The sequence below is a fragment of the Amblyraja radiata genome, chromosome 3 (genome assembly GCF_010909765.2).
Source record: "Amblyraja radiata isolate CabotCenter1 chromosome 3, sAmbRad1.1.pri, whole genome shotgun sequence".
In the NCBI taxonomy this organism is placed as follows: domain Eukaryota; kingdom Metazoa; phylum Chordata; class Chondrichthyes; order Rajiformes; family Rajidae; genus Amblyraja; species Amblyraja radiata.
Window position 1 is genome coordinate 23270199 of NC_045958.1, and position 24506 is coordinate 23294704.

Here is a 24506-nt window from a genome sequence, read left to right on the forward strand (position 1 = left end):
CCTGTCAATCACGCCCTGAAAGCCACTCCTTTTCCGGTGGGAGGGGGAGTGGTTATAAAACCCGGAAGTGTGGGTGTGACTCAGTCTCTGCATGATGGGGGAGGGAGAGGTCATAACTCTGAGCTGTGAATCAACTGAACACACTGAATGTCTACTGAACTGTGAGTTTGGTGTTTTGTGTGGTTTTATGGTGGTTTCACCCTGCATGAAATGGTATGAAGCTGCATTTGAATTTGGTGGCCTTCGACCCTGCTTGAAGTGGAATGAAACTGCACTTAAATTTGGCGGCCGTGCATCCTGCTTGAAGTGGTATGAAACTGCACTTGAATTCGGTGGCCTTGCACCCTGCTTGAAGTTGTTGGAAACTGCACTTGAATTCGTGGGCCTTGCACCCTGCTTGAAATGGTAGGAACATGGATTTGAATTTGGTGGCCTTGCACCCTGCTTGAAATGGAATTTCAAGGAATAGTCATGAGTCAACTGCCAGCCCACCAGCTGTGAGTTAGCTGCCAGCAGATCAGGCTTGAGGGACTGAGCTGCCACCCCAAGAACCCATACCAGCACTCCAGAAAGCCCCCCCACTGGCCACCAATATTGGAATTGGTGGAGAGGTGGAATATTGCGTCGGGGGACCAGCCCTCCCGTGTGAACATGGGACCCAACGGGTCCCACTTTGTCTAGTATACTTATAAAACTATCATCTTGTTCTGTCTTAAATACCCCTCCAATTTCCCTTTGTAGTAAATTCTGCATGGGTTCTCTTCATTTTGTTTGCTGATAGTTATGGCAAGAAATTGAGACATTTCAGGCCAGTCGGAGTACTTCATTATCAGTCTTTTTTCCGTTACTCCATACTGCTAAGTTGAATTACTTCCAAATCAAATATCTAATGATATCAAAGGCTTGACAAATATATATTAAAATTGGGCTCCAGTAAGCAAGATGCAGAGCCAGTGGGATTTGCAATTATTTTCTAGCAAATTACAAGAGTTTGCTTTTGATGTAAAATGTGCTGTTTAGGACTCATTGGTAGCACATGTGATGGATCTGGGATTATTAATTAGGCAGATTTGAGGCCATGAAGAGCCTTGAAAACATGGGGCAATAATGTTGCACTCATGAGAATGTAAAACTCTCAGAGTGTAAAGGGCTTGTCCCACTTGGGCGACCTAATCCGCGACTTCTGGCGAGTTTGCCCTCGACTCATATTCGCAGCATGGTCGACAGGTCGTAGGAGATCTTCATAACTCTCCTTCATGCTTGAGAGTGGTCTCCGCGACTCGAGGCCTCAGCTAGGCCACGGCGTTTATTTCAATATGTTAAAAAACGCAATAGGTCGTAGTAGGTCAGCATGTTAATGGTAGGTAATCGAAGGTAGTCGAAGGTAGTCATAGATAGTCTTCATCATAGTCGAAAGGAGGTCGAAGGGAGGTCAAAGGAGATCGAAGGAGATCGTCTTCACTCTCCACTATTCGGTGTCCAATTTTCCCGAAGTTAGTCATAGCTAGTCGTAGCTTGTCGAAGCTAATCTTCAACATAGTCGAAGGAGGTAGAAGGAGGTCTTCTGCATAGTCTAAGGAGGTCTTCATCATGTCATTTTTTTCAAACTCTTCTAAATTCGCCAATTAGGGCGCCCAAGTGGGACAGCTCCTAAAAAGTCTTGAGAGCAAGAGCAAATGTGGTTACAAAACACAGGAGTGATGGCTGGGTAGCTGGGTGTTTCCTTCAGAAATAAAGAGAAGTTAACGTAACTGATTTTAGTTTGAGATTTTGTCAAGTTTTGCAACTTTATCAATGTTGCAACTTTTGCAAATTGCAAAGTTTACCAATTTACATAGATCAATGAAAAATAGGTTGCCGTTTCAAAAATCGACAATTTTTTAGTCGCAGGTCTGGTCGAAGCCGGTTGCGACGCTAGTCGAAGGTAGTCAATGGAGGTCGAAGGAGGTTTTCTTCATAGTCAAGGAAGGTTTTCAACATATGCGTGGGAGGTAGTAGGAGGTTGCAGGTCACCTCGACCTTGATTTTTTGTTGGGTGGCGGGCAAGGTCACCAGAGGTTGCTGTTTAGGTCTCCTAAGTGGGACAGGCCCTTAACTTCTCTGAGCAGTTGATGCTGTCGGGAGTCTTCTCCGGTAAAGAGCGTACCTCCTGGTTGGTTTTTCCCATTTGCAGATTTCCTGTCACAGCAACAGCTCATTCACAGCGAGTGCTGGCATCATTTTACAGGGGAAGCCCAAATCAATTATCTGAATTGATCTCTCTGGGCCTGGCAGTACCCGCAATACATGGGTTTTGTGGGAAAGGTGCCAATGAGATCTGCTCGGTTGTGGGCCAAGGTTTACAAATGGGAGAGGACTCAGCTACAGGGTGCTTTTTAAATGATTGCCTGAAATATACTGTAGTCTTACAAGACACTTATAAACATAATTTGGCAGCACAGTGATGCAGAGGTAGAGTTGCTGCCTTACAGTGCCAGAGACCCAGGTTCCATCCTGATTACGGGTGCTGCCTGTACGGAGTTTGTATGTTCTCCCTGTGACCATGTGGCTTTTCTCCAGGTGTTCCGATTTCCTCCCACACTCCAAAGACGTACAGGTTTACAAGGTAATTGGCTTCTGTAAGTTATAAATTGTCCATAGTGTGCAGGATAGTGCTAGTGTATGGGGTGATCACTGGTTGGTGCTGATTCGGTGGGTCAAAGGGCCTGTGTCCACACAGTATCTCTAAAAGTAAATGAAAAATAATTATCTTTCTCTCAATCCATAAAAAGATTTATTATCAGAATAAGCTGTACTGAATAATATCCAGCAGTCAGTGAGAATGAGGCACTAAATTTGGTGGTATTATGCATGTGGGTGGGCCTAGGGAACATGTCTTCTGCAGCGGGTGAGCTTGAAGATGTCCATCCAATCCAAAGTTCTTGCATTGCTTGCAGCAAAACCAGATCACCTCCAGCTGCTCCACCAACACTGGCAGTAGATTGGGATCCTGGACTTTATATGGCAAGAGGTGCCTTAGGGCTGTCCTGCAACCTTATCCACTGCAGAATTGTTCCGTCAAAGTGCTCTAGAGAAATGGGTTGCACCTGACTTTGCCATTTATCCTGGCACTGATGATACACGCATCGCTGCATCTAGAGCACAGGAACAGACCCTTTGCCTCATGATATCCATGTTGAACATGATGCCAAATTAAACTAATGCCTTCTGCCTGCATGTGATCCATGTCCTTCCATTCCTTGCATATATATGCACACATACATATAAATATAGACTAGACTAAGTGGGGCCCATTGGGTCCCATGTTCACACGGGAGGGATGGTCCCCCAACACAATATTCCACCTCTCCACCAATTCAAATATTGGTGGCCAGTGGGGGTGGGGGGATGCTTTCTGGAGCGCTAGTATGGGTGTTGTGGGCTGAAGGGAGTAGTTTCCAGAGGGCTAGTATGGACATTGTGGGCCAAATGGATTCTTGGGGTGGCATAACAGTCACACAAGCCTGATGTGCTGGCAGCTCACTCACAGCTGGTGGGCTGGCAGTTGACTCAAGGCTATTCCTTGAAATTCCATTCCAAGCAGGTTGCAAAGCCACCAAATTCAAGTGCAGTTTCATGCCATTTCAAGCAGTGTGCAAGGCCACCAAATTCAAGTGCAGTTTCATGCCATTTCAAGCAGTGTGCAAGGCCACCAAATTCAAGTGCAGTTTCATGCCTTGGCTTGAAGTTGAAAGGCACTACTTACTGCAAATGATGGCTTGGGTGATTTGGCTTGCAGTTGAAAGGCACTTCTTACAGAAAATGGTGGCTTGGGAGCTTTGGATTGAAGTTGAATTGTGCTATTTACTGCAAATGGTGGCTTGGGAGCTTTGGCTTGAAGTTTAACAAAATCACCATTCTCTCTGCTGCCCCTGCTGGAGGGAGGGGGAGGGACTATAAAACCAGGAAGTGGTGTGCCTCACTCACTCTCTGCAAGATGGATGAAGCCAAGGGTCACGTCTCTCTGAGCTATGAATAACACTGAACAAATGTCTACACAACTGTGAGTACCCTTAATGTGGTTTGAAAATGAAAATATGGTTTGTTTGAAGTAAAAGGCACTACCTGCAATGGTTGTTCGGGTGCTTTGGTTTGAAGTTGAAAGTCACTATTTACTGCAAATGGCGGCTTGGGTACTTTGGCTTGAAATTAAAAGGCACTACTGCAAATGAACTTACTTCCTGTTTGCACTGTATATTGATTTAAGATAAAATGCTACTACTTACGGCTGTGATTTTTGGCCATCTTACTCAGTCCCCCCTCCGCTGAGCAGGTGCAGAGAATTCTTCCCATCAATGAAAAATAAAAGTGTTATTAGTGTTTAAATAATGTTGAGAATCTCTCTCCTGTCAATCACGCCCTGAAAGCCACTCCTTTTCCGGTGGGAGGGGGAGTGGTTATAAAACCCGGAAGTGTGGGTGTGACTCAGTCTCTGCATGATGGGGGAGGGAGAGGTCATAACTCTGAGCTGTGAATCAACTGAACACACTGAATGTCTACTGAACTGTGAGTTTGGTGTTTTGTGTGGTTTTATGGTGGTTTCACCCTGCATGAAATGGTATGAAGCTGCATTTGAATTTGGTGGCCTTCGACCCTGCTTGAAGTGGAATGAAACTGCACTTAAATTTGGCGGCCGTGCATCCTGCTTGAAGTGGTATGAAACTGCACTTGAATTCGGTGGCCTTGCACCCTGCTTGAAGTTGTTGGAAACTGCACTTGAATTCGTGGGCCTTGCACCCTGCTTGAAATGGTAGGAACATGGATTTGAATTTGGTGGCCTTGCACCCTGCTTGAAATGGAATTTCAAGGAATAGTCATGAGTCAACTGCCAGCCCACCAGCTGTGAGTTAGCTGCCAGCAGATCAGGCTTGAGGGACTGAGCTGCCACCCCAAGAACCCATACCAGCACTCCAGAAAGCCCCCCCACTGGCCACCAATATTGGAATTGGTGGAGAGGTGGAATATTGCGTCGGGGGACCAGCCCTCCCGTGTGAACATGGGACCCAACGGGTCCCACTTTGTCTAGTATACTTATAAAACTATCATCTTGTTCTGTCTTAAATACCCCTCCAATTTCCCTTTGTAGTAAATTCTGCATGGGTTCTCTTCATTTTGTTTGCTGATAGTTATGGCAAGAAATTGAGACATTTCAGGCCAGTCGGAGTACTTCATTATCAGTCTTTTTTCCGTTACTCCATACTGCTAAGTTGAATTACTTCCAAATCAAATATCTAATGATATCAAAGGCTTGACAAATATATATTAAAATTGGGCTCCAGTAAGCAAGATGCAGAGCCAGTGGGATTTGCAATTATTTTCTAGCAAATTACAAGAGTTTGCTTTTGATGTAAAATGTGCTGTTTAGGACTCATTGGTAGCACATGTGATGGATCTGGGATTATTAATTAGGCAGATTTGAGGCCATGAAGAGCCTTGAAAACATGGGGCAATTATGTTGCACTCATGAGAATGTAAAACTCTCAGAGTGTAAAGGGCTTGTCCCACTTGGGCGACCTAATCCGCGACTTCTGGCGAGTTTGCCCTCGACTCATATTCGCAGCATGGTCGACAGGTCGTAGGAGATCTTCATAACTCTCCTTCATGCTTGAGAGTGGTCTCCGCGACTCGAGGCCTCAGCTAGGCCACGGCGTTTATTTCAATATGTTAAAAAACGCAATAGGTCGTAGTAGGTCAGCATGTTAATGGTAGGTAATCGAAGGTAGTCGAAGGTAGTCGTAGATAGTCTTCATCATAGTCGAAAGGAGGTCGAAGGGAGGTCAAAGGAGATCAAAGGAGATCGTCTTCACTCTCCACTATTCGGTGTCCAATTTTCCCGAAGTTAGTCATAGCTAGTCGTAGCTTGTCGAAGCTAATCTTCAACATAGTCGAAGGAGGTAGAAGGAGGTCTTCTGCATAGTCTAAGGAGGTCTTCATCATGTCATTTTTTTCAAACTCTTCTAAATTCGCCAATTAGGGCGCCCAAGTGGGACAGCTCCTAAAAAGTCTTGAGAGCAAGAGCAAATGTGGTTACAAAACACAGGAGTGATGGCTGGGTAGCTGGGTGTTTCCTTCAGAAATAAAGAGAAGTTAACGTAACTGATTTTAGTTTGAGATTTTGTCAAGTTTTGCAACTTTATCAATGTTGCAACTTTTGCAAATTGCAAAGTTTACCAATTTACATAGATCAATGAAAAATAGGTTGCCGTTTCAAAAATCGACAATTTTTTAGTCGCAGGTCTGGTCGAAGCCGGTTGCGACGCTAGTCGAAGGTGGTCAATGGAGGTCGAAGGAGGTTTTCTTCATAGTCAAGGAAGGTTTTCAACATATGCGTGGGAGGTAGTAGGAGGTTGCAGGTCACCTCGACCTTGATTTTTTGTTGGGTGGCGGGCAAGGTCACCAGAGGTTGCTGTTTAGGTCTCCTAAGTGGGACAGGCCCTTAACTTCTCTGAGCAGTTGATGCTGTCGGGAGTCTTCTCCGGTAAAGAGCGTACCTCCTGGTTGGTTTTTCCCATTTGCAGATTTCCTGTCACAGCAACAGCTCATTCGCAGCGAGTGCTGGCATCATTTTACAGGGGAAGCCCAAATCAATTATCTGAATTGATCTCTCTGGGCCTGGCAGTACCCGCAATACATGGGTTTTGTGGGAAAGGTGCCAATGAGATCTGCTCGGTTGTGGGCCAAGGTTTACAAATGGGAGAGGACTCAGCTACAGGGTGCTTTTTAAATGATTGCCTGAAATATAATGTAGTCTTACAAGGCACCTATAAACATAATTTGGCAGCACAGTGGTGCAGAAGTAGAGTTGCTGCCTTACAGTGCCAGAGACCCAGGTTCCATCCTGATTACGGGTGCTGCCTGTACGGAGTTAGTATGTTCTCCCTGTGACCATGTGGCTTTTCTCCAGGTGCTCCGGTTTCCTCCCACACTCCAAAGACGTACATGTTTACAAGGTAATTGGCTTCTGTAAGTTGTAAATTGACCATAGTGTGCAGGATAGTGCTAGTGTATGGGGTGATCACTGGTTGGTGCTGATTCGGTGGGTCAAAGGGCCTGTGTCCACACAGTATCTCTAAAAGTAAATGTAAAATAATCATCTTTCTCTCAATCCACCAATGTTCTCCTCTTTTTTTTCTCTCAATCCACAAAAAGATTTATTATCAGAATAAGCTGTACTGAATAATATCCACCTGTCAGTGAGAATGAGGCACTAAATTTGGTGGTATTATGCATGTGGGTGGGCCTAGGGAACATGTCTTCTGCAGCGGGTGAGCTTGAAGTCCATCCAATCCAAAGTTCTTGCATTGCTTGCAGCAAAACCAGATCACCTCCAGCTGCTCCACCAACACTGGCAGTAGATTGGGATCCTGGACTTTATATGGCAAGAGGTGCCTTAGGGCTGTCCTGCAACCTTATCCACTGCAGAATTGTTCAGTCAAAGTGCTCTAGAGAAATGGGTTGCACCTGACTTTGCCATTTATCCTGGCACTGATGATACACGCATCGCTGCATCTAGAGCACAGGAACAGACCCTTTGCCTCATGATATCCATGTTGAACATGATGCCAAATTAAACTAATGCCTTCTGCCTGCATGTCATCCATGTCCTTCCATTCCTTGCATATATATGCACACACATATATATAAATATATACTAGACTAAGTAGGGCCCATTGGGTCCCATGTTCACACGGGAGGGTTGGTCCCCCAACACAATATTCCACCTCTCCACCAATTCAAATATTGGTGGCCAGTGGGGGTGGGGGGATGCTTTCTGGAGCGCTAGTATGGGTGTTGTGGGCTGAAGGGAGTAGTTTCCAGAGGGCTAGTATGGACATTGAGGGCCAAATAGATGCTTGGGGTGGCAGCACAGTCACTCAAGCCTGATGTGCTGGCAGCTCACTCACAGCTGGTGTGCTGGCAGTTGACTCGAGGCTATTCCTTGAAATTCCATTTCAAGCAAGGTGCAAGGCCACCAAATTCAAGTGCAGTTTCATGCCACTTCTAGCAGGGTGCAAGGCCACCAAATGCAAGTGCAGTTTCATGCCATTTCAAGCAGGGTGCAAGGCCACCAACTTCACATGCAGTTTCATACCACTTCAAGCAGGGTGCAAGGCCACCAAATTCAAGTGCATTTTCATACCATTTCAAGCAGGGTGCAAGGCCACCAAATTCAAGTGCAGTTTCCGACCACTTCAAGCAGATTGTAAAACTCCAAATTCAAGTGCAGTTTCGTACCACTTCAAGCAGGGTGCAAGGCCACCGAATTCAAGTGCAGTTTCAAGTGCAGTGCAAGAAAACGAATGGTATGTTAGCATTCATAGCAAAAGGATTTGAGTATAGGAGCCGGGAGGTTCTACATTTGGCTGCGCGACTCACCCGTTGCAGCGGCCCCTACAGCCTGTCTGTCTTTTTTTTAATTTTTTGTCTAGTTAAATGTAGTGTTGGTGTTTTTATAATACTGGTTTTAAATGTGTATATGTAGGGGGCGGGATGGGGGGGAGGGGGAAACTGTTTAAAATCTCTTCCCTGTCCGGGAGACCCGACCTTTTCCCTGTCGGGTCTCCGTTGTCGTTGGGGCCTAGCACCGTGGAGCGGCCTCCAACCTGAACGACCCGGTGGGCTCGGGAGACTGCGGAGCTGCGGACTACTCACCATCGTGGGGCTGGCCGGCCTCGGAGCGTGGGGAGCGGTGGTGACTCGCTGCTGCGACTCGACTCATGGGACTCGGAGGCTCCAGCAACGCAGCCGCAGGTCCGGTGGACTGGGACATCGGGAGCTCGCGGGTCTGGGGGGGAGAGACCGCTTTCCGGAGCTCCCGCAACGCGACTTCTCCAGCCTGTGTCGCGGGGTTGGAACGACCCGGAGCGGGGATGTACATCGCCCGGCACGGCTTCATGGCTGTGGGACATTCCAGTGCTCACCGGGGGCTCCAACATTGTGACTTTTAGACCGGGAGCAGGGCCGTAAATCGCCCGGCACGGCCTAAAATGGCCGTGGGACTTAGCATCGCCCGCCTGGGGCTTGGACATCGGGAGAGAAATGGAGAACAGGGGAGAGAAAAGACTTTGCCTTCCATCACAGTGGGTTCACTGTGATGGATGTTTGTGTGAATTAAATTGTGTGTATGTCTGTAGGAAATTGTCTTTGTTTGTATGGCTGTGGAAACGGAATTTCGTTTGAGCCTCACTGAGGCTCAAATGACAATAAATGGTATTGTATTGTATTGTTGTATTGTATTGTACTGCAGTTGTACAGGGTCTTGGTCAGACCACACCTGGAGTATTGCATACAGTTTTGGTCTCCTAATCTGAGGAAAGACATTCTTGCCATAGAGGGAGTACAGAGAAGGTTCACCAGACTGATTCCTGGGATGGCAGAACTTTCATATGAAGAAAGACTGGATAGACTCGGCTTGTATACGCTAGAATTCAGAAGATTGAGGGGGGATCTTATAGAAACTTACAAAATTCTTAAGGGGTTGGACAGGCTAGATGCAGGAAGATTATTCCCGATGTTGGGGAAGTCCAGAACTAGGGGTCACAGTTTAAGGATAAGAGGGAAGTCTTTTAGGACCGTGATGAAAAAATCATTTTTTACACAGAGAGTGGTGAATCTGTGGAATTCTCTGCCATAGAAGGTAGTTGAGGCCAGTTCATTGGCTATATTTAAGAGGGAGTTAGATGTGGCCATTGTGGCTAAAGGGATCAGGGGGTATGGAGATAAGGCAGGGATGGGATACTGAATTGGATGATCAGCCATGATCATATCGAATGGCGGTGCAGGCTCGAAGGGCTGAATGGCCTACTCCTGCACCTATTTTCTATGTTTCTATGTAACTTCTCATCTTTGAGCACTAGCATCAGTTTGTAATTACTGAGTATTACTGACCAAAATACTGGAGCAATGCTGAGTACTGCCACCATCGTGACTTTGGTAGCTTCAGCTGAGAATAGCATAGGTTTATTAATTATGACCTATATGGTACTTGAGAGGTTAATTCTTTGCATGTTATAAGTTCTGGTTATGCAACAGCCCAATTTGTACTGCTGATACACAGCTGCTATATTGTCAACTCCATTTGATGAATAGAAGGCTGCTTAATAACCAATGAGGTTGTTACAGGCTTCTGTAAATTGCATCTCTTGCCCCAGGGCGGAGTCGTTGTTAAGTTGATTGTTAAATGTAAACGCCAATAATCAGTAGTTCTGATTGGTGTCAACTTAAATTTAACTGGATGGGTGAGAGACCCTGATTCTCTCAAATATAGTTTGGGCCTATAACAGTTAATTTTAGTAAAAACAGCGTTTAACATCATCCAGATAGGTGATAACTAATGTTACATCGCCCGGCACGGCTACATGGCTGTGGGACATTCCAGCGCCCACCGGAGGCTCCAACATTGTGGCTTTTAGACCGGGAGCGGGGCCGTAAATCGCCCGGCACGGCCTAAAATGGCCGTGGGACTTAGCATCGCCCGCTTGGGGCTTGGACATCGGGAGAGAAATGGAGAACAGGGGAGAGAAAAGACTTTGCCTTCCATCACAGTGGGTTCACTGTGATGGATGTTTGTGTGAATTAAATTGTGTGTATGTCTGTAGGAAATTGTCTTTGTTTGTATGGCTGTGGAAACGGAATTTCGTTTGAGCCTCACTGAGGCTCAAATGACAATAAATGGTATTGTATTGTATTGTTGTATTGTATTGTACTGCAGTTGTACAGGGTCTTGGTCAGACCACACCTGGAGTATTGCGTACAGTTTTGGTCTCCTAACCTGAGGAAAGACATTCTTGCCATAGAGGGAGTACAGAGAAGGTTCACCAGACTGATTCCTGGGATGTCACGACTTTCATATGAAGAAAGACTGGATAGACTCGGCTTGTACTCGCTAGAAATTAGAAGATTGAGGGGGGATCTTATAGAAACTTACAAAATTCTTAAGAAGTTGGACAGGCTAGATGCAGGAAGATTATTCCCGATGTTGGGGAAGTCCAGAACTAGGGGTCACAGTTTAAGGATAAGAGGGAAGTCTTTTAGGACCGTGATGAAAAAATCATTTTTTACACAGAGAGTGGTGAATCTCTGGAATTCTCTGCATCAGAAGGTAGTTGAGGCCAGTTCATAGGCTATATTTAAGAGGGAGATAGATGTGGCCCTTGTGGCTAAAGGGATCAGGGGGTATGGAGAGAAGGCAGGTACAGGATTTTAAGTTGGATGATCAGCCATGATCATATTGAATGGCGGTGCAGGCTCGAAGGGCCGAATGGCCTACTTCTGCCCCTATTCTCTATGTTTCTATGTTTCTATGTTTCATACGACTTCAAGCAGGGTGCAAGGCCACCAAATTCAAGTGCAGTTTCATTCCACTTCAAGCAGGGTAGAAGGCCACCAAATTCAAGTGCAGTTTCATACCACTTCAAGCAGGGTGCAAGGCCACCAAATTCAAGTGCAGTTTCATTCCACTTCAAGCAGGGTGCAAGGCCACCAAATTCAAGTGCAGTTTCATGCCACTTCAAGCAGGGTGTAAGGCCACCAAATTCAAGTGCAGTTTCATGCCATTTCAAGCTGGGTGCAAGGCCACCAAATTCAATAGACAATAGACAATAGGTGCAGGAGTAGGCCATTCGGCCCTTCGAGCCAGCACCGCCATTCAATGTGATCATGGCTGATCATCCCCAATCAGTACCCCATTCCTGCCTTCTCCCCATATCCCCTGACTCCGCTATTTTTAAGAGCCCTATCTAACTCACTCTTGAAAGCATCCTGAGAACCTGCCTCCACCGCCCTCTGAGGCAGAGAATTCCACAGACTCACCACTGTGAGAAAAAGTGTTTCCTCGTCTCCGTTTTAAATGGCTTACTCCTTATTCTTAAACTGTGGCCCCTGGTTCTGGACTCCCCCAACATTGGGAACATGTTTCTTGCCTCTAGCGTGTCCAAACCCTTTACAATCTTACATGTTTCAATGAGATGCCCTCTCATCCTTCTAAACTCCAGAGTGTACAAGCCCAGCTGCCCCATTCTCTCAGCATATGACGGTCCCGCCATCCTGGGAATTAACCTTGTAAACCTACGCTGCACTCCCTCAACAGCAAGAATGTCCTTCCTCAAATTAGGGGACCAAAACTGCACACAATACTCCAGGTGTGATCTCACTAGGGCTCTGTACAACTGCAGAAGCACCTCTTTGCTCCTAAATTCGATTCATCTTCTTATAAATGGCAACATGCCATTCGCTTTCTTCACTGCCTGCTGCACCTGCATGCTTACTTTCATAGACTGATGTACAAGGACCCCCAGATCCCGTTGTACTTCCCCTTTTCCCAACTTGACACCATTTAGATAGTAATCTGCCTTCCTGTTTTTGCTACCAAAGTGGATAACCTCACATTTATCCGCATTAAACTTCATATGCCATGCATCTGCCCACTCCCCCAACCTGTCCAAGTCACCCTGCATTCTCATAGCATCCTCCTCACATTGCACACTGCCACCCAGCTTTATGTCATCTGCAAATTTGCCAATGTTACTTTGAATCCCTTCATCCAAATCATTGATGTATATTGTAAATAGCTGTGGTCCCAGCATCGAGCCTTGCGGTACCCCACTAGTCACTGCCTGCCATTCTGAAAGGGACCAGTTAATCCCAGCTCTTTGTTTCCTGTCTGCCAACCACTTCTCTATCCATGTCAGCACTCTACCCCCAATACCATGTGCCATAATTTTGCCCAATAATCTCCTATGTGGGACCTTATCAAATGCTTTCTGAAAGTCCAGGTACACTAGATCCACTGGCTCTTCCTTGTCCATTTTCCTAGTTACATCTTCCAAAAAGTCCAGGAGATTAGTCAAGCATGATTTCCCCTTCGTAAATCCATGCTGACTCGGACCGATCCTGTTACTGCTATCCAAATGTTCGGCTATTTCATCTTTTATAATTGACTCCAGCATCTTCCCCACCACCGATGTCAGGCTAACTGGTCTATAATTCCCTGTTTTCTCTCTCCCGCCTTTCTTAAAAAGTGGGATAACATTAGCTACCCTCCAATCCATAGGAACTGTTCCTGAGTCTATAGAACTGATGATGTAGTTAATATATTTGTGCAATGAATTCTTCAACTTTCATAACTGTATTTGTACCAACCAACATTTAAACATGTTTATAATGTTATATCCATAAGCCTGAACCATATTTTAAAGGGACATGCCACAATGCAAGCAACCTTCTCCCAGCTTCACTAATGAGTGAACTAACTCAGTAGTAATAGGTGGTGTGGAATAGTACTCCCAAAGGATCAGAGGCACTAGGATCTACTTGTGAAGAACAGTGCTTAAAGGTGGCATCTTCTATGTGGAAGATGACCATCAGCCCCAACGGGACTATAGCCAACCCCAGGCTGGTTGGTATTGCCAGAGAACTCCCTCTGTGGAGTCTGTGAATTGGTACATTTTGTAGACAATTGCATGGCAGTCTCTGTGCCCTTGCTGACTGTTCCACTGGACTCCAACAGTATGTGGAATTTTTATGGCTTCCTTAATGCAGCAACAAAAGGCAAAAATGTGAGGTGGCAGCATCTGCAGGAGCAGCCTGAGACGAGAAAACTAACATTGACCATGACTTTGACCTTCATATTTGAGGTACGTGTGAGGTTGTATTGAGCTGTTGGTAAGATCAAAGGAAGCAATTTAGATAGCAACAAAGAACTGTTGATGTTGGTTTATGTTAAACGATATAAAGTGCTTGAGTAACTCACCAGGTCAAGCAGCATCACTAGAGTACATGGATAGGCGACATTTCGGGTTGGGACCCTTTAGGTGAGCAAAGGTTCATGGGAGACGCAAGGAACTGCAGAAGTTCTGAGCATAGCACAAAGTTCTGGAGGAAATCAGCAAGTTAGGCAGCATCTGTGGAGGGAATGTTTAGTGCTGAGTTTGTCTAGCATGTTGTGTTTTGCTCAGGCCATGGGAATTAAGGTGAGTAAAAGCTGGCTGGTCTACAAGAAAGAACTGATCTTTCATTGCTGATGAAATTTATGTGTGGAAATATTGTTCACATTATTTGGGAGAGTTTTACAATGGAAAGGGTGTGAGGTCAAACAGAAATTCTGCCAAAAAGTCAGGAGTCAGGTTACCTGGTTGGGGCGCATGACAGAGGTTTGCACCACAGTGCTCTGCTCCGTATTAAACCACTTATAATTACACAATAGCATTTTTTCAATTGGAGTTGGTGCACAAGAACATCTGGGCCAGTCAGGTGAAATGTGATGCATGCAGTGCTGAGGGGCATGGATTCTGGAGTTTAGGATGAGAGGGTATCTTATTGAAACATATAAGGTTGTTAAGCGTTTGGACACGGTAGAGGCAGGAAACATGTTCCCGATGTTGGGGGAGTCCAGAACCAGGGGCCACAGTTTAAGAATAAGGGGTAAGTCATTTAGAACGGAGAAGAGGAAACCCTTTTTCTCCCAGAGAGTTGTGAGTCAGTGGAATTCTCTGCCTCAGAGGTTGGTGGAGGCCGGTTCTCTGGATACTTTCAAGAGAGAGCTAGATAGGGCTCTTAAAGATAGCGGAGTCAGGGGATATGGGTAGAAGGCAGGAATGGGGTACTGATTGGGGATGATCAGCCATGATCATATTGAATGGCGGTGCTGGCTCGAAGGGCCGAATGGCCTACCTCTGCACCTATTGTCTATTGACTCCTGAATCTGCACAGCTGGTGAGGTGCTCTTTTGCCATAGGGGTTTATCATAACACCTTCACTCCTTCACTCTCTGTAGAGTGTGAGCCTGGTTGGAAAATGCAGCCTGGTGGGGCGGCACAATGGCGCAGCGGTAGAGTTGCTTCCTTACAGTGCTAGGGATCCGGGATTGATCCTGACTACGGATGCTGCCTGTATGCAGCTTGCACCTTCTTCCTGTGACCGTGTGGGTTTTCTCCTGTGCTCCGATTTCTTCCAACATTCCAAAGACGTGCAGGTGTGTAGGATAATTGGCTTCTGTAAATTGTCCCTAGTGTGAAGGATAGAACTAGTGTATGGGTGATCGCTGGTCAATGTGGACTCAGTTGGCCGAAGGGCCTGTATCCACACTGCATCGCTAAACTAAACCAAAATATATTCAGCCAGTGCTAGTTTGTGAAGAAGACAGCATCCTAGCCTCAAACGGAAGAGTTGTTGACAGTGAGTAACTAGTTTGTTCAGTTCATCCTAGAACATTGACCACTTGGTGAATCCTACCTTGGGATTGAGATGATTTCTGCACCGGATTCCAATCACATTAAATGACCAGTTTTGGGCAGAGGAAAATTTCATTATATCACGTTCTATGGAAACTCGTCCTGAGGCCTGGATCTGGGAAATGTGCAGAACTTCAGCTTTACGACTAATGGGGATGACTTGCATGGGGAGTGCAAAAGGAAAATGAATGTGTTTCTGTTGTTGGATAATTTTGTTATGTTATTTTTCATTGGGTACAAGGATGCACAGAAAGGCTTGAGTGTCCTCCATTTGATGGCACCTGTTGCAGCCAAGTACAAGATGCCCAAACTGTAAGCTATAGTGGTAGCAACATCAATGAATCCCAGGAAAATGGAGAATTCTTCTATAGAACTGACCGTGTCAATGATCATAGACATACAATGTGGAAACAGGCCCTTTGGCTCAATTTGCCCACGCCGACCAACATGCCTCATCCACACTAGTCCCACCTGCCCACATTTGGCCCAGATCCCTATAAACCAATCCTTTCCATGTACCTGTCTAAATGTTTCTTAAACATTGTGATAGTACCTGCCTCATCTACCTCCTCTGGCAGCTCATACATCCACCACCCTTTGTGTAAAAACGTTGCCTCTCAGGTTCCTATTAAATCTTTTCCCCCTCACCTTAAACCTATGTCTTCTGGTTCTCCATCTAATGGGTTCTAACCGTGGTTTATATCCAAGATTGCTCTCTGTAAATTTCAGCGAATGGTCTACTGGAAGATATATAATCCAGAATATGAATCATTTCTACTTGTGTACTTTTGTCTTTTTTGTCTTAAAGGAAAATAAATATTCATGTTGCTTTTTCTTCATTCAGAACCGTCATTGCATCACAGATGGAACCGGTATATGCTCGATCAGTTTTCCCATGTTTTGATGAACCTGCTATGAAGGCAACCTTTGACATCAGACTAGTGCACCGTCCCCAGTTTGTGGCACTCTCTAACATGCCAGCAATCTGTGAGTAAATGCAATTAAATGGTTTTCTAAAGGTCTTGCGGGTTCTCCAATTAAGCTGTGCCTCTGGTAACTAGTCCACACATGTCAGTTTTTACATACCTGTATATATGTTAGTTTATAATGCTACGCCGTACAGCACAGAAATAAGCCCTTCCTCCCACCATATCCATGCCAACCAAGCAGGGGGCGGATATCTCGGGGGATCAGGGGGGACACTTCCCCCTCTGTTTTGAGAGGTGGGGGTCATCTCCCCCCAAGTTTTTGTAATCCGGATTTTAAAACCCGGTGAAATCTCCACTTTGCGCGAGACAGTGGGGGTGACACTGCTGATCGACGGTGCCGATTGGACGAGAGAGACGTCGGTCAGCAGGCAATGGGGGCGGGACATGATGATTCAGCATGATCATTGGAGGAGGGAGGAGTAGGGGGTGGGTGGGACTGTGGATAGAGTGTGGTGATTGGAGGAGGGAGACATGCCAAAACACTCTCGGCACAGACCTGCGCCTCATCCGCAGCCAGGATCATAGAAACATAGAAAATAGGTGCAGGAGTAGGGCATTCGGCCCTTCGAGTCTGCACCGCCATTCAATATGATCATGGCTGATCCCGGATCGATCCATGGATCGATCCCGGCTCTGCGGCGCTGCCCCGTCCTCACCCGAGTGCCCCCCCCCATGGGTGGCCAGAGGTCGGGAGTCAGATGGGAGCTGAACCTCCAGGCCCACAGCCAGCGACGAGAAGCAACGCAAAACCCAGCTCAACTTTGCCTGTCCCGCCAGGTTAACCTACAGCCCTGCCTGGACCTGCGGGAAATATGGCCAGAGCGGAGAAGCAGCGCTGGAGACCCGTCAGTCCAGGCAGGGCTGTAGGTTAACCTGGCTAGACAGGCAGTTGAGCTGCATTTAGCGCTGGATTGAGCCTCCGAACCTTCGCGCGTGTATGTGTGAGTGTGAGCATGCGCGCGCAGAGGCAAAAAAAAAATGTTTGTCCCCTGTCCCCCGGTCCCCTCCATATTTTGATAGCGATTTCCGTGCCTGAAACCAAGTGCCCATCCATACTAATCCATTTTTACTAGCGCTTGATCCTTAGCCAAATCCTAGCACTTGGTTTGAGTGTTCCTTCAAAAACCTCTGCCTTCACATCATGCAGAGTGTTCCAAATTGTAATAACCCTCTGGATGAAAAACATTCTCAGATACCCTCTAAACCTCTTGCCCCTTACCCTAAAACCAAGCTCGCTTATATTTAAACACTTCTGCTCTGGTGAACAAGATTCCAAATCCCATCAGAATTTTGTATCCTCTCTCAGCTTCCTCCGCTAAATGAAAACAATGCAGCCTGTTCAGTCTCTCTTCATAGTTCATGTTCTAGGAGCAGAATTAGGCCATTCGGCCCATCAAGTCTACTCCACCATTCAATCTTGGCTGACCTATCTTTCCCTCACAACCCCATTCTCTTGCCTTCTCCCCATAATCCCAGACACATAACCCCGTTTATAACTGAAACACTCCATCCCAGGCAACTTCCTGGTTAATTTCCTCGGCACCCTTGCCTACATAATCACTCCCCTCCTATAGTTTAACAATCAGAATTGCATACAGATGTTTGTGGGTCCTGCTTATCCTGGAGGCAGCAACCCACCCTGGACTACATGTGGGTGAGGAATCTTTGCAGGCTGCAATTAATCCAGTAAAAACACAGACTTGCATAAGATTCACTGTGCTCCTTAATTTAAGTGGGACTAGCCTAAGTGGGACCTGTTGGGTCCCATGTTCACACGGGAGGGCTGGTCCCCCAATGCAATAGCGCACCTCTCCACCAATTCTAATATTGGTGGCCAGTGAGGGGGGGGGGGGCTCTCTGGAGCGCTAGTATGGGTGTTGTGGGCCAAAGAGACTGGTTTCCAGAGGGCTAGTATGGACATTGTGGGCCGAATGAATTCTTGGGCTGGCAGCTCAGTTACTCAGGGCTGGTGGGCTGGCAATTCAATCACTCAGGGCTGCTGGGCTGGCAGTTCACTCACGGTGATTCCTTGAACTTCCATTTCAAACAGTGCAGGCCACCAAATTAAATTTCATAGCATTTCAAGCAGAGTGCAGGCCACCAAATTCAATTTTACTTCGGAGTCACATGAGTGACTACGTGAAGAAGGCCGTCATCCCACTTGACGCGTCATTACGTTGACTCGCTTCACGCAAACGAGCCGACTGGCGGCAGCATTTGCGCTGTCCAGCGGTAAGTTTAAACCAACAAGGTAAGTTTTAAACTTACCTCTGGGGTTGGTTTTTGTATTGCAGGAAACTCATTACAGAGTTTGCCTGCTGGATTGGGGGCGAAATCCGGACGGGCCGCGGGTAAACCACTATGGACCGCGGGAACCCCGGTCACGGACCATAGGGAATCCCGGTCATGACCTCGGGGATACCCGCAAACGGACCGCGGGACATGCTACGGAGATTGCGGAAGTGCGAAAAGTGGGCGGCGGTCGAAATTCGCTTCTCGAATCGCTGGCAGTGGAGCCAGGAGCGTCGGACTGGTGCCGACAGCACCTAGACAGCCGTTGGAGGGTTAGTCATAAAAATTGTATCTCCCTCTCTGCGGAGGGGAGTGTAGGGAAGAGGCCCATTCATTTAAACAAAACGGGACAAGAGTACCTAGGCAAACCCGTTTGGAGGGTTAGCCATTAAATTATATCTCCTCTCTGCGGAGGGGAGCATAGGGAAGAGGCCCGCTCATTCAAAACAAAACGGGCCAGGTGTACCTAGGCAAACCCAATTGGAGGGTTAGCCACTATATTATCTCTTTCTCTGAGGAAGGGAGCGCAAGGAGAAAGCCCGCAAACAAGTCGGGCCAGGAGGATTCCGGATGGTGAGGATTCCCTCCTTCATGGGTAATGTGTTTAAAGGTTCAAACCCACATGGAGCACCTGGTGGAGAGGTGCTCCACAATGATATACTCCAAAGGAGGGAGTAATCAGCCCGGGTATTATGGAGAACCCGCAGGGAGCGGAACCTGTTTCAGGTCTGCACAAATGTCTCCTGCTCTGAGGAGAGGAGCATCCAGGGTCAGTTTCAGTCTGACCCAAAGCAAAAAACCTGATATAGGTCCACTGGAGGGGCCATGTCAGCGCAGGTATCCTCAGGGGCCTGCGGCAACCCCTGTTTTCAAGGCTGCCTACAAATCTCACTCTCTGTGGAGGGGAGTGCGAGTGGTCAGTATGTAACTGATCTCAAATTTAAAGTATGAACATACTTAAGCACATGCATATGGCCTCAAGAGTACTTGCAAACAAAGGGTTTGCTGCCGGAAGAGTTGGTCTCCAGCCGTTGGCAGAATACCCGGAAGGGGCCAGAGTTCTCACGCTACAAGTGCCAGCAAGGGAACAGCGCTATCAGGGTGACATTGGAGGGCGAAATCCAGGGAATGATCCAGCCGCCGAATCCTCTCTTCAGGGAAGACCAGGAGAAGGAAGCAAAAGCTGTCGGACTAATCAAGTACCAACAACGAGCAAGCTTCATCGGTAGGCGACAACACACCCCACACCTCCATAGGGGGTAAGCGGTTCACTGAAGCCGGTGGTAGCCTGAAAGCTTGGCATGGCAATATGGCCAGAATTGTCTTACAAGGCAGGCTCAGTATGATGAGGTTTCAGACCAAGACCCAAGCCGGTCTCAGGAGAAACATGGAATCCACGCACCCTACCAGTCCTACTCCCCAATCAAGGAGGGAAAAGGAACCCGCATCAGCGGCCTTTGGGCTTACCATAAGACCACCGGTAGCCATGGAGGTAGGTGGGTCTGGGTTTTCCGAAACATGGGATTGTGGACCAGTTACATGTTGGTAATTTTTACTCCTGTGTTTTTGTACAAATGATAATGAAAAACAACATGAGATTCAGATCTGGTTTAAAAAACAGATGATAACATGTGATTACTTATACATAGGTTCCAAGCAGACTTAGAATTGGGACCGGAGTTGTCATCGAGGCAGGCCCAGTATTATGGGCAGGATTGCCTTTTAGGACAGGTTGACAGATGGATTTTGTCACTTCATCCAGATTTAACTCGTATGTGCAGTACAGATTTGCAGAATAGTTAACTTTGTTACGGTCTAACAACTGATTTCTATAGGAGCTATATGGCAAGCATCGATCTCAAAGATGCATGCTATACAGTTTACCATTATGGGATCACCGGAGATATTTGAAATTTATCTGGATGGGTGTATAATAACCATATAACCATATAACAATTACAGCACGGAAACAGGCCATCTCGACCCTTCTAGTCCGTGCCGAACACATAATCTCCCCTAGTCCGATATACCTGCGCTCAGACCATAACCCTCCATTCCTTTCCCATCCATATAACTATCCAATTTATTTTTAAATGATAAAAACGAACCTGCCTCCACCACCTTCACTGGAAGCTCATTCCACACAGCTACCACTCTCTGAGTAAAGAAGTTCCCCCTCATGTTACCCCTAAACTTCAGTCCCTTAATTCTCAAGTCATGTCCCCTTGTTTGAATCTTCCCTACTCTCAGTGGGAAAAGCTTTTCCACGTCAACTCTGTCTATCCCTCTCATCATTTTAAAAACCTCTATCAAGTCCACCCTTAACCTTCTGCGCTCCAAAGAATAAAGCCCTAACTTGTTCAACCTTTCTCTGTAACAGTTAAAGCGTTGCAAAATAGGCTAACTTCAGTTCCCAGGTATATTTACCAAATTTATAAAACTGGAGCTTTGGCTGCTCAGAACTCAAGAACATTAGTTATCATCTATCTGGATGATGTTAAATGCAGTTTTTACTAAAAATTAACTGTTATAGGCCCAAACTATATTTGAGAGAATCAGGGCCCCTCACCCATATAACAATTACAGCACGGAAACAGGCCATCTCGGCCCTACAAGTCCGTGCCGAACAACTTTTTTCCCTTAGTCCCACCTGCCTGCACTCATACCATAACCCTCCATTCCCTTCTCATCCATATGCCTATCCAATTTATTTTTAAATGATACCAACGAACCTGCCTCCACCACTTCCACTGGAAGCTCATTCCACACCGCTACCACTCTCTGAGTAAAGAAGTTCCCCCTCATGTTACCCCTAAACTTCTGTCCCTTAATTCTGAAGTCATGTCCTCTTGTTTGAATCTTGCCTATTCTCAAAGGGAAAAGCTGGTTCACATCAACTCTGTCTATCCCTCTCATCATTTTAAAGACCTCTATCAAGTCCCCCCTTAACCTTCTGCGCTCCAGAGAATAAAGACCTAACTTATTCAACCTTTCTCTGTAACTTAGTTGTTGAAACCCAGGCAACATTCTAATAAATCTCCTCTGTACTCTCTCTATTTTGTTGACATCCTTCCTATAATTGGGCGACCAAAATTGTACATCGTACTCCAGATTTGGTCTCACCAATGCCTTGTACAATTTTAACATTACATCCCAGCTTCTATATTCAATGCTCTGATTTATAAAGGCTAGCATACCAAAAGCTTTCTTTACCACCCTATCTATATGGGATTCCACCTTCAAGGAACTATGTACGGTTATTCCCAGATCCCTCTGTTCAACTGTATTCTTCAATTCCCTACCATTTACCATGTACGTCCTATTTTGATTTGTCCTGCCAAGGTGTAGCACCTCACATTTATCAGCATTAAACTCCATCTGCCATCTTTCAGCCCATTCTTCCAAATGGCCTAAATCACTCTGTAGACTTTGGAAATCCTCTTCATTATCCACAACATTATCTTGGTATCATCTGCATACTTACTAATCCAATTTACCACACCTTCATCCAGATCATTGATGTACATGACAAACAACAAAGGACCCAACACAGATCCCTGAGGCACCCCACTAGTCACCTGCCTCCAACCCGATAAACAACCATCCACCATTACCCTCTGGCTTCTCCCATTGAGCCACTGTTGAATCCATCTTGCTACTCCTGCATTTATACCCAACAGTTAACCAACCTTCCATGAGGAACCTTGTCAAAGGCCTTACTAAAGTGCATATAGACAACATCCACTGCTTTACCCTCGTCAATTTCCCTAGTAACCTCTTCAAAAAATTCAAGAAGATTAGTCAAACATGACCTTCCAGGCACAAATCCACGCTGACACCCATCCAGTTAAATTTAAGTTGATACCAATCAGAACTACTAATTATTGGCATTTACATTTAACAATCAACTTAACAACGACTACGCCCTGGGGCAAGAGATGCAATTTACAGAAGCCTGTAACAACCTCATTGGTTATTAAGCAGCCTTCTATTCATCAAATGGAGTTGACAATATAGCAGCTGTGTATCAGCAGTACAAATTGGGCTTTTGCAAAACCAGAACTTATAACATGCAACAAATTAACCTCTCCAGTACCATATAGGTCATAATTAATAAACCTATGCTATTCTCAGCTGAAGCTACCAAAGTCACGATGGTGGCAGTACTCAGCATTGCTCCAGTATTTTGGTCAGTAATACACAGTAATTACAAACTGATGCTAGTGCTCAAAGATGAGAAGTTACATAGAAACATAGAAACATAGAAAATAGGTGCAGGAGTAGGCCATTCGGCCCTTCGAGCCTGCACCGCCATTCGATATGATCATGGCTGATCATCCAATTCAGTATCCCATCCCTGCCTTATCTCCATACCCCCTGATCCTTTTAGCCACAATGGCCACATCTAACTCCCTCTTAAATATAGCCAATGAACTGGCCTCAACTACCTTCTGTGGCAGAGAATTCCACAGATTCACCACTCTCTGTGTAAAAAATGATTTTTTCATCACGGTCCTAAAAGACTTCCCTCTTATCCTTAAACTGTGACCCCTAGTTCTGGACTTCCCCAACATCGGGAATAATCTTCCTGCATCTAGCCTGTCCAACCCCTTAAGAATTTTGTAAGTTTCTATAAATTCCCCCCTCAATCTTCTGAATTCTAGCGTATACAAGCCGAGTCTATCCAGTCTTTCTTCATATGAAAGTCCTGCCATCCCAGGAATCAGTCTGGTGAACCTTCTCTGTACTCCCTCTATGGCAAGAATGTATTTCCTCAGATTAGGAGACCAAAACTGTACGCAATACTCCAGGTGTGGTCTCACCAAGACCCTGTACAACTGCAGTAGAACCTCCCTGCTCTTATACTCAAATCCTTTTGCTAGGAATGCTAACATACCATTTGCTTTCTTCGCTGCCTGCTGCACCTGCATTCCTACTTTCAATGACTGGTGTACCATGACACCCAGGTCTCGTTGCATCTCCCCTTTTCCTAATCGGCCACCATTCAGATAACAGTCTACTTTCCTGTTTTTGCCACCAAAGTGGATAACCTCACATGTATCCACATTATTCTGCATCTGCCATGCATTTGCCCACTCACCCAACCTATCCAAGTCACCTTGCAGCCTCCTAGCATCCTCCTCACAGCTACCACTGCCCCCCAGCTTCGTGTCATCCGCAAACTTGGAGATGTTGCATTCAATTCCCTCATCCAGATCATTAATATATATTGTAAATAGCTGGGGTCCCAGCACTGAGCCTTGCGGTACCCCACTAGTCACTGCCTGCCATTCTGAAAAGGACCCGTTTACTCCTACTCTTTGCTTCCTGTCTGCCAGCCAGTTCTCTATCCACATCATTACTGAACCCCCAATACCGTGTGCTTTAAGTTTGTATACTACGTGTTACGAATGCCATCTCCAGTTATGGAGGCAGATGCGGGTTGCACAAGTTACTGATTTCAGTAATTGGTATCAACTACCTATAACTCGGTGCATTCTATATGTTAAAGGTTATTGTAAGAATGTACATAATCTGCATGCTCAACTCCAAGTTGATACACGATGGGGGTGGCATATGTTAGTCACATGGGTACTATCAAGTTTAAATATCCTGTGATTACCTAATCTCATTTGAAGCTACTGTATAATGTGAAATCAATGACAACACAGAATGGATGTTGGATCACAAAGTATTTAATGTCATTTTGGCTCGATGGAACACCGAATATCGATATGTTTACATCCAGGCATACAGTGGCAAGAGATACATTATAGCCACCCTGGGGAGGAATGTTATTGCATGTGTTTTTTCTCCATTCTGCCTTAATGGAATGAATCCATTAGAATGGAATTGCAATGAATCCAGCAAGATACCGCTTCAGGCCTCAAACTGCCTGACTGGCATACGGAGCCATGGTTCCCACTAATGTAGGGAAGATATAGAACCTTATATG

At 46.0% G+C, this 24506-nt stretch overlaps 1 protein-coding gene across 2 annotated transcripts in view; it reads left to right on the forward strand.

The window, feature by feature from the left end:
* LOC116970862 (aminopeptidase Q-like) overlaps positions 1 to 24506 on the forward strand; it is a 135132-nt gene that overhangs the window by 19504 nt on the left and 91122 nt on the right. For both annotated transcript variants that reach the window (XM_033017461.1, XM_033017460.1), the window contains exon 2: positions 16114 to 16256. In XM_033017461.1, the coding sequence (XP_032873352.1) occupies positions 16114 to 16256 (143 nt within the window). The remainder of the gene's footprint in view (positions 1 to 16113; positions 16257 to 24506) is intronic.